This window comes from Myotis yumanensis, unplaced genomic scaffold (assembly GCF_028538775.1).
Source record: "Myotis yumanensis isolate MYYU_CA2020_CCGP unplaced genomic scaffold, mMyoYum1.0.hap1 SCAF_1, whole genome shotgun sequence".
In the NCBI taxonomy this organism is placed as follows: domain Eukaryota; kingdom Metazoa; phylum Chordata; class Mammalia; order Chiroptera; family Vespertilionidae; genus Myotis; species Myotis yumanensis.
Window position 1 is genome coordinate 109,913,378 of NW_027223752.1, and position 15,280 is coordinate 109,928,657.

Below are 15,280 nucleotides of genomic sequence, written 5' to 3' on the forward strand. Positions count from 1 at the left end.
ACTTGCTATTTTTCTTAAATCATAGTTAACCTATGAAGATCTACTTTTCCAAAGAACTAAAATCTTCATTCCAGAACCAAAGAAACAGATTGTGCGTTTCTGCGTTCTCTTCCTCTTCCTGCTTCCATAAGAGGTACACTGCCTTTTATTCCACATTCTTTTTCATTTGACTATGGTAATTGCAATGGTGGATTGTTTTTTTTAACTTTTTTGCAAAAAACTATTTCAACGTGTAATTAGCAATTTCCATTTTTTGGTTTTGAAAGTGGAGCAAGAACTTATATATATATTTTTGTACAATTGTCTTTCTAAAGAACTACATTTTTGTAATATTTTCCCAATATTTTATAGTTATCTTCAACTGTAATGTCTGGTCCAAAAGCAACATTTTTAAAAAAGCAATCTGCCTTTCTTATCTTTCCAACTTTTCATAGTGTTAATGTAAAAACATTCAAACCTGTAAAGAATTTTTGTGAGTTTATTTGAGCCAAACTGTCAACAATTCCTGGGAAGCAGTATCTCAGTGGATTGGGATAATGCTCCAGAGAATGGCAGTTTTTCATCTATTTTTATACATCGCAATCAAAGGAGGGGACGTAGGTGAGTTATATGAAATCCATTGGTGATACTAGTAGATTAGAGAGGCGGGAGAAAGCAAAGGAGTGGGGAACCTCTGGTATTGATGAAGAGCAAAATGATAGACTAGACACAACCGTCAACAATTAACATGATAAAAATAATAATGAAGGAATTTGTGGTATCTGTCCTGCTGCCCAGGCACATTAGGTTGTGGCCCAAGGGGTCTGGAAAAAGGGAAGTTACTACCCAAATATTTCAAGGATATGTTATCATAGATGCAAAAAGACAGATAGGCTCAGTTAAGGTAAAGGTTGACCTTGTCAGTGAAGATACCAGCCTAGGAAGTGACTACCCATCATAAACTGCTTTTTAGTTAAAAAGTTTAATTTCAGACCATCCTTTGTGGTTACTTTAGATCTCTGAGTTTGCAAGGCTGTCACACAGGCCTTCCCTGAGTTAGTCAGGTTAGCATGTGGCCCCTTTCATCCACAAAAGAATAAAAGGAAAGATAGAAATTAGAGATATGCAAGAAGAAAGAAAAAAAAAGGGAGGAAAAACAACAAAAAACAAAAGATCTTCTCACACACAAACACAAAAAACAAAACCCAAACAAACTCACACATTCAAAGACCTTTGGGTCCACTATTTGTGGGGCTCACTGGATTTTGCGCTGATGTTGTCCTAGGCTGGCACCTTTCCTGACAAGGTCAATTTTTACCTTAAAAAAACAAAAACACACACACTCTCTCAATCTCTCTCTCTCTCTCTCTCTCTCTCTCTCTCTCTCTTTCTCTCAATCTCTCTCTCTCTCTCTCTCTCTCTATCTATATATATATATATATATATTCATTGATTTCAGAGAGGAAGGGAGAGGGAGAGAGAGACAGAAACATCAATGATAAGAGATAATCATTGATTGGCTGCCTCCCATGTGTCCCTAATGGGGATCAAGCCCGAAACCCGTGCATATGTCCTGACCAGGAACCAGAAATTGAACCATGACCTCATGGTTCATAGGTTGACACTCAACCACTGAGCCACACCAGCCAGGTGTGAATACCAACCTTTTAAGGTGTGGACCAAAGAAGACAGAACAAAGGACTAGATAATCTAGAAGAAAAGCATGAAAGTAGTGCCATTAAGAGGTCAAGAAGAGAGGACCAGAGAGATGGCAGCATGAGAAAAACAGCCTAATGTTATTGACTTTAAAGATGGATGAAGGGGCCAAGGAATACAGGCAGCCTCTAGAACCTTGCAAAGGCAAGGAAATGGATTCTCCCCTAGAGCCTCCAGAGAAACAGCCCTGCCAACACCTTGATTTAAGCCTAGTGAGACCCATTTCAGACTCTGACCTCCAGAATTGTAGGATAATAAATTTGTGTTGTTTTACGACAATAACAACAAAAGGTTAAAGGAGGATGAAATTTGGAGAGCAGGAAGTGCTGTAGGGATGTTCAGGAAGATAGGGACTGAAAGGTATCCTTTAGATTTGGCAAGCAGGCAGCCATTCAATGATGAATTTTTAGTACTTGCGATGAAACAATTCTCTGATAAGCCTGAGTCAGGGTCAGGTTTACATGATGGTCATTATTCTGGTAATGCCATCCTGTGGCTGTGGTAACAGGAGGCTAATACTTTCTTCAGTGCTGCTTGCCTAGGCAATGAGTGGCTATTCCTGGACTTCACTGAATACCCTTTTCTACTTTTTGAATTTTGAATCAAGAATGTGTTTACTTATTAAAAAATTAAGCTAAAGAAAGTGATATTTCCAAGAAAAATATAGAAACTAGCAGTTATGCCCTGGCTGGTGAGGCTTAGTTGGTTGGGTGTCAGCTCATGCACTGAAAGGTTGCCAGTTCGATTCCCAATCAGGGCACGTGCCCAGGTTGTGGGCTGGATTCCATGGTAGGGGGCATGCCGGAGGTAGCCGATTGATGTTTCTCTCTCTCTCTCTCTCTCTCTCTCTCTCTCAAAATCAATAAAAATTCTTAAAAAATTATAGTTACTTCTCCTTATATGGTGTCCTGATCATCATTATTACTTTAACTAGAGGCCCGGTGCACAAAAATTTGTGTACTCGGTGGGGAGAGGGGTCCCTCAGCCCGGCCTGTGCCCTCTTGCAGTCTGGGACCCCTCGGGGATGACCACCTGCTGGCTTACGCCCGCTCCCTGGGGGATTGGGCCTAAGCTGGCAATCAGACATACCTCTGGCAGCCCAGCAGCCCTCAGGGGATGTCCACTTGCCAGCAGGGAGCAGGCCTAAGCTGCAGTCGGACATCCTTAGCGCTGCTGAGGAGGCAGGAGAGGCTCCCACCACCACCGCTGTACTGGCAGCCATCAGCCTGGCTTGTGGCTGAGCAGAGCTCCCCTGTGGGAGTGCACTGATCACCAGGAGACAGCTCCTGCATTGAGCATCTACCCCCTGGTGGTCAGTGTGTGTCATAGTGACCAGTCATTCCCAGTCTTTCTGCTGTTAGGGTCAGTTTGCATATTACCCTTTTATTATATAGGATAGAGGCCTGGTGCACGAGTGGGGGCCAGCTGGTTTGCCCTGAAGGGTGTCCCAGATCAGGGAGGGGGTCCTGCTTGGGTGCCTGGCCAGCCTGGGTGAGGGGCTGATGGGTGTTTGCAGGCTGGTCACACCCCTTTCAGGGTGGGGGTCCCCACTGGGGTGCCTGGCCAGTCTGGGTGAGGGGCTGATGGCTGTTTGCAGGCTGGTCAAGCCCCTCCCCCCCAGTGGGGACCCTCACCCCATGGAGGTTTGGCCAGCCTGGGTGAGGGGCTGATGTCTGTTTTCAGGCTGGCCATACCCCCTTTAGGGTGGGGGGTTCCCACTGGGGTGCCTGGCCAGTCTGGGTGAGGGGCTGAGGGCTGTTTTCAGGCTGGCCAAGCCCGCCGGCTACGGAAGCTCCCAGCCTCTCCTTTCTTTCTTTCTTTTTTTTTTTTTTTATATTCTGGGATTTATTTACCTTCTATAATTGAAACTTTGTTGCCGTCACTGGAGCTCAGAGCCAGCTCCTGCTTGCTCCAGCTCCGTGGCCACGGCCGGCTGAAAGCAGGTATCTGGGGTTTATTTATCTTCTATAATTGAAACTTTGTTGCCTTTAGTGGAGCTCAGAGCCGGCCGGGAAGCTTGGCTTCCTCCATCACTGGAGCAATCAAGCCTCCTGCTCGCTTCAGCTCTGTGGCAGCCGGCCGCCATCTTGGTTCGGTTAATTTGCATATAGTCGCTCTGATTGGCTGGTGGCTGTGGCTTTAGGCATAGCAAAGGTATGGTCAATTTGCATGTTTGTCTTTTATTAGATTAGATAATATTATTGTTTGTTTAATCATCTCTCTCCCTCATTAGATTGCAAGCTCCTGGAGAGCAGGGACATTTTATTATTTGTGTCTCTGATGCCAAGCACAAGGGCCTGATATATCATGGGTGCCGAATATTCTTTCTTTTTTTTTAAATCCTCACCCAAGGATATTTTTCCATTGATTTTTAAATAGAGTGGAAGACAGAGGGAAAGACAGACAGAAATATCGATGTGAGAGAAACACATAGATTGGTTGCCTCCTGCACGTGCTCCAAAGAGGGCCTGGGCCAGGGAGGAGCCTGCAACCCAGGTACTTGTCCTTGACTGGAATTGAACCTGGGACCCTTCAGTCAGCGGGCTGATGCTCTATCTAGTGAGCCAAACCAGCGAGGGCTCGATTACTCTGTAATAAATAAGTGGTCCTTGCCACAATTTTTATGGAAGGTGAAATATCCCCATGTAAAATGTCAGCATAATAAAATGGCAACAATTGAATCTTAAACTCAAAGTAAATGAATAAGAAATCTAATGAGAAAAATAAATTGGTGAATAAAATAGGATCAGAGGTATAGTTTAATCTGAAAGAGTGGCACCATGTTTGCTTTTTGGTCATGTTGTAGGTAGCCTGGTTCAAACACCCTACCATCTATTGTCCCTGTACTGGAGTAGGGGGTAGGTGTGGCAAAAATAACCATTGCTGTAGTGCCCTTAGTTAAGTGGGGCAACTCAGTTTCAGAATTGACTGGGATGGTATAACACCACCCTAGAGGGGACCACTCTGCAGGGAACTCTGAAGGTACTATGTCTGTGACTAAGCACTGCTGTAGCTGGCTAGATGCCTAAAAGGTACTTATGGATGTGCACATTTGTCCTTTGCAACCCTAAAATAAGGGACCCCAGATATTCTTTTATCTTTTTTCGTTGCTAATTTTACTTCATTCAGCATCCCAAAGGCATATTTAAAAAATATATTAGTAAAAAATGGGTTAAATCGCTAGAGTGTTTAAAATTAAAACAGCTTTTTTAATAGGTTGAAGGAGATTTTTAATTTTTTTATTAAAAAAAAATTGGGGGTGGGCAGGAGGGGATTAATGGGGGCGGGGAGGGGACATATGTAATACTTTGAACAATAAAGACCTAAAAAAAAATCCTTATTGTTGAGAGTTTTGCAGATGTCTCCTTTTCCCCCTACATTGTCCCCCTCCAGCCAGTTCCCACCCCAACCCCGGCCTTCAGCACTCTACTGTCTGTGTCCAGTAAGAGCTTTGGTTCATCTCTTTCTGCTCCCCCCATTCCTTCCCTCTGAGATTCATCAGTCTGTTCCACGCTTCTATGCCTCTGATTCTATTTTATTCACCAGTTTATTTTGTTCATTAGCTTTCTTGTTCGTTTATTTTGATTTTTAGATCCAATTGTTGATAGATATGTATTTGTTGCCATTTTATTGTTCATATTTTTTTCTCCTCCTCCACTCCTCCTTCTCCTCCTCTCTCTCCTCCTCCTCTCCCTCCTCCTCCTCTTCCTCCTCTTCTTCCTTCCTCCTCCTCTTCCTCTTCTGAAAAAATACCCTTCAACATTTCATGTAATACTGGTTTGGTAGTGATGAACTCCTTTAGCTTTTTCTTATTTGTGATGCTATTTATCTGACCCACAATTCTAAGTGAGAGCTTTGCTGTGTAGAATATTCTTGGTTGTAGGTCCTTACTATTCATCACTGAATATTTATGGCCTGCAAAGTTTCCTTTGAGAAATCAGCTGACAGTCATATGGGTGCTCCCTTGTAGGTAACTAACTGCTTTTCTCTTGGTGCTTTTAAGATTCTCTCTTTGTCTTTAATCCTTGGCATTTTAATTATGATGTTTCTTGGTGTGGGCTTCTTTGAGATCCTCTTGTTTGGGGCTCTCTGTGCTTCTTGGACTTGTAAGTCTACTTCTCTCAGCAGGTTGGGGAAGTTTTCTTTCATTTCTTCATATATATATTTTCAATATCTTGCTCTCTCTCTTCTCCTTCTGGCAACCCCATAATTCAAATGTTAGTACGCTTGAAGTTGTCACAGAGGCTCCTTACACTATCTTCATATTTTTGGATTCTTTTTTATTTTTACTCTTCTGATTGGGTGTTTTTTGCTTCCTTATATTTCAAATTGTTGGTTTGATTCTAGGAATCCTCTACTCTACTATTGAAACCATGTAAACTATTCTTTATTTCAGTTATTGTATACTTAATTTCTGACTGGTCCTTTTTCATGTCTTTGATATTTTCACTAAGATCCTTGAAAGTCTCATTAAGATCCTTGGGTAACCATATAACTTGTTTTGAACTCTGTATCCAGTAGTATGCTTGCTTCCATTTCTTTAATTTGTGACATGTTTCTTTGTCTCTGCATTTTGACTGCTTCCCTGTGTTTGTTTCTATGTATTAGGTAGAGCTGCTATGTCTTCTGGAGTTGGTGGAGTGGCCTGTAGGGCCCAGTGGCTCAGTCTCTCCAATCACCTGAGCTGGGCATTCCAGATGCACCCTGGTGTGGTCTGTGTGCACAGTCTTGTAGTTGAGCCTTGATTGCTGTTGATGTCACTGGGAGGAGTTGACCTTCAGGCCTATTGGCTGTTTGGAACAGCTGTGACTACAGTGGGAGAGCTGCTTTTCAGGAAATACCCCTATGGAGCAGGACTTGATTCAGTGGGGTTTTGGTGTTCACTGAATCTGCCCCTTGAATATGTCACTTGTGGATGTGTAGAGTTCTACTCTGCTGTGGTCTGAAGCTGTCCACCAAGTGCACTGGCTCTGGGGTCTCCAGGGAGATGCAAAGTTAGCCACTGCTTGGGGCCACCCAGCAGGAGCTACAGAGGGACCTGCAATTTGCTATTTGTATTGAGCTTGGAGTTGCCCAGGTGAATGACAAGGAGGCTGCTGGAATCCCTGGTGAAGCAAAGCAGGCTGGTGCTAGTGCTGGGTCTTGGGCCTTTTACTGATCAATTTGGGGCATGCTGTCACTAGCTGTAGCTTGTTGACAGATTTTAGCAAAGTCTGAAGCCTGACCCAGGACAGGCCATTCATATGGAAAAGCTCCTGCAAACAGCATGGGTGGGGCTGCAAATTGGATGGGACGGGGTCTCAGGGAATCCCCAAGGTGGAGCAAACAATGTGCTCCAGGCTGATGGAGCCTCAGATATGCCTGCCAGTCAGCCCTGTGACAGGGGAGGTCAAAGCACAGGAACAATGACCCCTGTGAGCTCCCTGTTTGAGAGAAAACTGTCCCCAAGTTCCTGCTCAAATGCCAGACAATCCAGTTCCTCCCTGTATGTTTCTGGGTCTCCTGGTGCTGGAGGTCAGAAGAAACCGGACTGTGGAAGTTTGAGTGCAGGACCTTTAAGAGGAACACCAAGGATTCCAGCAGCCTTCTTGTCACTCAGCCACAATCCCCACTGGTTTTTACAGCCTGCAGTTTTGGGGACTTCTCTTCCCAGCTCTGGAACCTTGGGCTGGTGGGCTGGTGTGCAACTGGGACCCCTTGCTTCTCATGGGCAGCATCTGCCCCAGAGATAGCCCTTCTGATGAAAAAAACAGCACATATGAGTATTGGACTAACCCAGTGGTCGGCAAACTCATTAGTCAACAGAGCCAAATATCAACAGTACAACGATTGAAATTTCTTTTGAGAGCCAAATTTTTTAAACTTAAACTATATAGGTAGGTACATTGTTATTAACTTAATTAGGGTACTCCTAAGCTGGCCTTTGCTAAAAACGTCCTCAATCTGCGGGGTCGACCTCAGCGAACGTACCCCCACTTCTTCTAACGCCACTTCTTCAAAATAGACTTTTCCAGGCTGAAAACCGACTTCTGCGCATGGGCCATGAAGTTTCAGTCGCACTGTATGTGCGCGCCCGCACGTGGTATTTTGTGGAAGAGCCACACTCAAGGGGCCAAAGAGCCGCATATGGCTTGCAAGCCGCGATTTGCCGACCACTGGACTAGCCCATTCCGGCTTCCACCCCTTCTACCAGTCTCAATGTGTTTCTTCTTTACTTAATCTAGTTGTAGGACTTCCATTCAGCCAGCTTTCAGGCGGTTCTGAATGATGGTTTTTCTGTATTTTAGTTGTAATTTTGATGTGGTTGTGGAGGCGGCAAGTATAGGCATTTACCTATGCCACTATCTTGCTTCCTCTCGAAGGAGATTTTAAATAAACGTTAATATTTTGTTTGGAATTAAAATTCTTTGCCAAAACCAAGTTTCAGATTTAAGGTAAATGTAAAGTGGTTGACAAATTTGTTGCAGTGAAGTGAAATTTAAGAAAATGATTTGTCCTGGCTGTATAGCTCATTTGGTTAGAGTGTCGTCCCAATACACCAAGATTGTAGGTTCGATTCCTGGTTAGGACACATACAAGAATGAACCAATGAATGCATAAATAAGTGGAACAACAAATTGATGTTTCTCTTTCTCTCTCTCCCTCTCTTACCCATCCTCCCTCCCTTTGTCTCTCCCTCTCTCACACCCTTCCTCTCTCTCTTTCTAAAAAATCAATAAAGGAAAAAAAAATGATTTATTCAGTTTATTAAGTGATTATTACCATTTAAACATAGCCCTGGCCAGTTTTCTCAGTGGTTAGAGCGTTGGCCTGTGGACTGAAGGGTCTCAGGTTGGATTCCTGTTGCATGTTCAATCTTCAGCCCTGGTCAGGGTGAGTTCAGGAGGCAACCAGTTGATGTGCCTCTCTCATATCAGTATTTCTCTATCTCTATCTCTATCTCTATCTCTATCTCTATCTCTCTCTATCTCTATCTCTATCTCTATCTCTATCTATCTCTATCTCTATCTCTCTCTCCTTTCCACTCTCTCTTTAAAGATTATTGGAAAATAGATCCTTGGGTGAGGATTGAAAAAGTAAAAAATAAATAAAAATAGAGCTAATACTTATGAGTAGTGCATAGTGTATATTAAGTAATTAGACAGCACTACTTTCTCTTCAGTAGAAAAGAATCTGAGAAATAGCACATGATTTAAGGAGTTTGAAATTTTTTCCTAAGAAGATCATAAAATTAAATAGAGTTAAAGTTGAAAAAAATATAGACTTGTTTTCAGCTTTCTATACTGTTTTTTTTTCAATTTTACAGAAATTAGGGTATTTTCCTGGTGTAGTTTTGAGAGGTTTTAATTTTTTAAAAATTAAATGTTATGATCTCCCAATTCAACATTATAATTTCACTGCAGGATACATAAAGAAGAAAACTGAGAAGGAGCAAAGCATTTATTACAAATGTCTTAATAATGAACAAATGTGGCAGGAAAAAATATATTAAGACAAATCTAAGGTAGGTGGATATACATATGTTTGTTTTTTTGTTTTGAAAATATTATTTAGTGAGTTTAAAATTAAAATGGATAAGTTTATGTACTTAAGTATACATACATAAGTGTATGTGTATATGTATTATAATTATAATAAGATATAACCATATGCACCCATATTATTCAGCCATTCAATTAAGGAATTCATCTTCAACTGTATACTTAATTGGATTCTGTAGGGAGTAAGTGGACATGCACATTTAGTTTATTCTAAATGCTGGCCTTTTCAGTTAGGAAGGAGACCATCTATAAGAATGTGGACAGAGTTTTCCTTTTCCTCCCTCCTTGCCCAAGTCTCTACCAATATTTTACAGAAACCCAAATAGAATTTTTCAACTTTTCTTTTGGTTACTTTCAGAGACATTTTGGTTCATCAGTTGGATCTAGCTTTAAAAAGAAAATAAATTTTCTATTACTTTTTTTTGTAAAACGATTTAGAAATAGAGAATAGAGACAACTTTACTTATTATTATTACTTTTTAATCCTCACCCCAGGATATTTTCTCCATTGATTTTTAGAGAGAGTGGAAGGGAAGGAGATTGGAGGGCGGGAGAGAGAGAAACATAGATGTGAGAGAGACACATCAATTGGTTGCCTCCTGTATGTGCCCTTACTGGCGTGAACTGGCAACAGAGGTATGTACCCTTGCCTTGGAATTGAACCCACAACCCTTTGGTCTGCAGGCTGATGCTCTAACCACTGAGAAAACTGGCCAGGGCTAGAAACAACTTAATTTTCCTTTTCCAGCTGGGTTTTGTTTTTAAAAGAGGTGAAAAAATTTTTACCAGGGTAGGGCTCTGCAGTGTAATTTGTCTTTCTAAAGTTAGATACAACTAAGATTTTGGAAGTTTATTAGTTAATTGTACATTTTAATTATAACTAGGAAACTGCCTTTGACTTATTTTCATTCAGATATTTTTGGCCTGTTTCCTTTTCCTTTCTTTGTTCCTATCTTCTCTTTTAAGAACACTTTCCTAGGTACCTATGATAGCATTTCTTTAAAATGCTTTTCCTTTTCTTCTCATTTTGCCTCCTACTTACATGGCTTGTGTGTTCTTGATACATAGGTATGCCTAAATAACTTTGGTCATAATTATCTTGGCATTTCTATAATTGTAAAGTTAGTTTTATGAATATATTCCTTTGTATTTATTTCTTGAGAGTTTGTTACTAGTTGTCTACCTATTATTTATGTTGTACTGAAATAACAGTACAATTCTGTTGTACTTTGGTGTTTGGGGGATAATTGCAGTATGATGTAGATGTTCTATTAATGTCCTAGAAAATAACAGAGTAAGCAAACAAATACAGTTCTACCCCCCACCCCCCTGAAATAAAGTAGTTAATCTGAGATGTCTTTGAAAAATGTGCTAATGGTTGAATCCTATTCATTTAAAACAATAGGTATGTTAATATTTCGTTAAACTGAGTTCTAGTATATTCAGAACATATTGAGATAAGGTTCACTTTTCTATCAAAGAAAATAGTTCGCTAAATAATAAAAAGAAGACTTCATGTGAAATATTTAATCTTTATAAGAAAAGAATGTTGCTACTATTGTTAATCATAAGTTTAAATATTAATATACCTACTTTAGCAAATCCTTATCTGTTATTTAGAATTGTGGAATGTTTGCCAGTATTTTGTTTGCTTTTAGTGTATAGTGCATAATGGACTTTTTTGTTTGTTTTAGTTTATTATTGTTTTGTCTTATATGTTTTTATTTTTAGATATTCTGTAATTTATCTTTACTAATTAGTCTTTTCTCTCTAATAAGAATTACTGTTTAAGATTAAAATATTGTATAATTAATTGATATATTATTCTATTAATTTTTTAGTACACTATCTACACTAATAAAAGAGAAACATGGTAATTAGCGTACGACCGCTACCCTTTTCATTGGCTAATTAGTGAGATATGCAAATTAATCACCAGCCAAGATGGCGGTTAATTTGCATATGCAGGCACAATGCAGGAAGGCAAAAGGGAAAGCACGGAAGAAGCCCCCTGGCACTGACAGTGATCGGAAACCCAGGGGGGAGCTAAGAGCGGGGGGCAGGGCAAAGGCGGCCCCCAGGGCCGCCTTTGCCTTGCCCCCCAGCCATGATCAGAGAATCCTGCGCCTCTGCTGCACTGGCCAGTGATAGGGGGAAGTAGGGGTGGAGCCAGCGATGGGAACTGGGCAGGGGAGGAGCCCACAATGGGAGGGCGGCTGCAGCTGGGCAGGGTGGCTGCAGCTGCGGGGGTCCCCTGCCCAGGCCTAACGCCTCTGGCCGAGGCGTTAGGCCCGGGCAGGGGCAGAGCCCAGGATCGGGGGGCGGCTGCAGCTGGGGGTCCCCGCTGCCCGGGCCTAATGCCTCGGCCAGAGGCGTAAGTCCCGGGCAGGGGCGGAGCCCACAATCGGGGGGCGGCTGCAGCCGGGCAGGGGCAGCTGCAGCTGCGGGGGTCCCCTGCCCAGGCCTAACGCTTCGGCCAGAGGTGTTAGGCCCGGGCAGGGGCGGAGCCCATGATCGGTGGGGGGGTGGGGGGGGGGCGGCTGCAGCAGGGGCGGAGCCCAAGATCAGGGGGCAGCTGCAGCCGGGCATGGGCGGATGCAGCTGCAGGGGCAGAGCCCAGGATCGGGGGGCGGCTGTAGCTGGGGGTACCTGCTGCCTGGGCCTAACGTCTCGGTCAGAGGCGTTAGGCCTGGGCAGGGGCGGTGCCAGCGATCACGGGGCAGCTGCAGCTGGGAGGGTCCCCTGCCCAGGCCTAATGCCTCGGCCAAAGACATTAGGCCTGGGCAGGGGCGGTGCCAGCGATCATGGGGACCAGGGGCAGAGTCACTGATGGTGGGAGATTGGGGTCCCCTGCCCAGGCCTAATGCCTTTGGGGACCCATTCGGTTGATTGGGAAGGGGTGGAGCGGGAGGTCCCTTGGAGAGCTGTGGGTCCCCTGCCCAGGCCTAATGCCTGGATGAGAGGCATTAGGGCGGAGCCGTCAATCGCAGGGAGCAGGGGCCGAGTTGGCGATAGTGGGGTGCTGGTGGTCCCTTGCCCAGGCCTAATGCCTTGGCCAGAAGTGTTAGGCCTGAGCATGGGCAGAGCCAGCGATTGTGAGCAGGGGTGGCATGGGCGATCGTAGGGAGCTGGGGGTCCCCTGCCCACCCTGATCCGGGACACCCTTCAGGGCAAACAAGCTGGCTCCCACCCATGCACCAGGCTTCTATTCTATATAATAAAAGGGTAATGTGCACATGCAATTTTTTTTCCCAAATATATTTTATTGATTTTTTACAGAGAGGTAGGGAGAGGGACGGAGAGTTAGAAACATCGATGAGAGCGAAACTTTGATCAGCTGCCTCCTGCACACCCCCTACTGGGGATGTGTAGGCAACCAGAGTACATGCCCTTGACGGGAATCGAACCTGGGACCCTTCAGTCCGCAGGCCGACGCTCTATCCACTGAGCCAAACCCATTAGGGCAGTAATGTGCAAATTGACCCTAACAGCAGAAAGACTGGGAATGACTGGTCACTATGACACACACTGACCACCAGGGGGCAGATGCTCAATGCAGGAGCTGCCCCCTGGCAGTCAGTGCACTCCCACAGGGGGAGCTCTGCTCAGCCACAAGCCAGGCTGATGGCATCACAGCGGCGATGGTGGGAGCCTCTCCTGCCTCCTCAACAGCTCTGTGGATGTTCAACTGCAGCTTAGGCACAATCCCCCGGGGAGCAGGCCTAACCCAGCAGGTGGACATTCCCCGAGGGGTCCCAGACTGCGAGAGGCCACAGGCTGGGCTGAGGGACCCCCAAGTGCACAAATTTTTGTGCACTGGGCCTCTAGTGTTTAATATTTGACTGATGGAAAGTGAGATTTTGGAGGAAGCATTCTGTTTCTTCAATTTTACCATAAAATGTGTAGTGATCAATGCAAGAGTATAATGGATTTTTCTCTTATATTTAAAAATAAATTCTGTTTGGACTAGCTGAGGCTGATTTAGTATTATGTATACTTCTTTACAGCAAGGTCTTACATAGTAGGTGAGCTCAGTGATTTGAGAGATAAAACTTGAAATAGTTGTAAGGAATGACAGAGTAAGCTTGCTAGGAGTATAATAAAATTACTGCCCATTTCGGGTTGAAAACCATGAATTTAATAACTTGAATACTGTTTTATAATTTTATTCAATATCATTCATCAGCCTTGGTGCAGGCATGGAGGAGACAGAATTGGTTTTGTCTTGAGTTGGCATTTACTAAACAGATACAACAAAAGGAAAAGGGATGAGGGAATTTAGGGTATTGGAATAGTAGTTAAAATGAGAAACCATGGATTCCAAACTGAATAGGGTGGGATGTGAAGATAGAATAGGCTGTGGGGAAGGGAGAAAGTGGTCTGGAGATCTCAGTGTGGTTGGGTAACAGGAGTGGTAGGAGTTATTGAGGAAGGGTGTAAGGTGGGAGAATAGGATGTCAGAAATAATTTTTTCGGAGATGGAGCAGTTTTGAACACAGACAAGGTTCAGTGTATGGCCAGCCACTCAAGTAGATAGCTGAAGTGGAATGAGATAGTCATTGAATTGAGGCATCAGGGTGAGAGGGATGGGTTCTTCCCTTTGTGTTGAACAAAACACAGACTGGTGGAGAGGAAGGCTCTTGAGTCAGGTGCCAAAGTCTCCAGTTATAGGATGGTACACCCAATTACTGTGAGCTTTGAGGGAACAAGGGATTTTACAAAGGAGCAGAGGAGGAACAGCTGGGAAATAGTAGTGGGGATCAAAGAGGATGCCAAGTCTACATTCTGATCTTAATAAGGTGTGGGAAGATGAGCTACTCTTAAGAGGGCTGTGGAGGCTTTGGGAGTTTCAGGTAGTGCATTACAAAGGCGTAGAAGGAAAATAGGAGGAGCAATTGTATTATGTGGGGAAAGGAATCACTAGCTATGAGAGTGAAGATGAAATAATGGGAGGGGCATATATCTTTCACATTGTCTGGGAAAATAGGAATGTAAGGTATTAATGGATGTAATTCTGGTATGGCTGCACAGGCCTGGCTTTTGGGGGAGGTCCGTGGTCTGTGACATATGGTCCTTAGAATGGACAGGAGCAGTTGTGAGGAGCAGCCAACTAACTTGCTGGTCTAGTGTTGGGATAGGAGGGTATAGTTAACTAGTGGTCCAGTGCACGAAATTCGTGCACATTAAAAGGGGATTAATTAGAGGAAATCCACACTAATAATAGACAAAAATGTAAATTGACTGTACCTCTATGACACCACATCAATTAGGAGGGAATATGCAAATTAGCGGGACAAAGATGGCGGCGACCACGGATCCAGCCAGAGCGGGCGGGAAGCTTGGGTCACCCCTGGCGACGGAGGAAGCCAAGTTTCATGCCCGCCTGGGCTGGCTGCCGAAGGAGGGGCCTGTGGGCAGCGGCCACAGAGCAGGCCAGAGCTAGCAGTAGCCTTGGGTCGCCCAGGCCAGCCACGGAGGGAGGGACCTGCAAACGGCCCTCAGCCCCTCACTCAGGTTGTCCAGGCCACCATTGGGGTGAGGGTCCCCGCTGGGGGCTGTGGCCAGTCTCCAAACAGCCATCAGCCCCTCACCCAGGCTGACCAGGCACCTCAGCAGAGACCCCCACCCTGAAGGGGGTGTGGCCAGCCTGAAAATGGCCCTCAAACCCTCACCCACGCTGGCCATGCCCCCATAGGGTGAGAGTCCCCACTGGTAGGCATGGCCAGCCTGCAAACAGCCATCAGCCCCTCACCCAGGCTGGCCAGGCACCCCCAGTGGGGACCCCCACCCCAATGGGGGCATGGCCGGCCTTCAAACCACCACAGGCCCCTCGCCCAGGCCGCCCTGCCCCCCAGCAGCACTCCCACCCTGATCCAGAACACCCTTCAGGGCAAACCAGCCAGTCCCCACCTGTGCACCAGGCCTCTATCTATACTAATAAAAGGGTAATATGCTAATTAAACTGGGAGACCTCCCAGGAGACCTTCCGGGCGTTCTTCTGGACAAAGCCATGGTGGCAGGGCTGAGATAGAGGCGGTTAGGGG

The 15,280-nt window shown here is 44.7% G+C and overlaps 1 protein-coding gene across 9 annotated transcripts in view; it reads left to right on the forward strand.

Annotated features, from left to right (window-relative positions):
* The window catches only part of CREM (cAMP responsive element modulator), a 103,804-nt gene that overhangs the window by 6,323 nt on the left and 82,201 nt on the right, over positions 1-15,280 (forward strand). For 5 of the 9 annotated variants that reach the window (XM_070429635.1, XM_070429496.1, XM_070429505.1 and 2 more), the window contains exon 2: positions 9,099-9,199. The exons of the other annotated variants lie outside the window; for them this stretch is intronic. In XM_070429635.1, coding sequence (XP_070285736.1) covers positions 9,156-9,199 — 44 coding nt within the window. In that variant the 5' untranslated portion in view covers positions 9,099-9,155. The remainder of the gene's footprint in view (positions 1-9,098; positions 9,200-15,280) is intronic. 9 annotated transcript variants of the gene reach the window in all.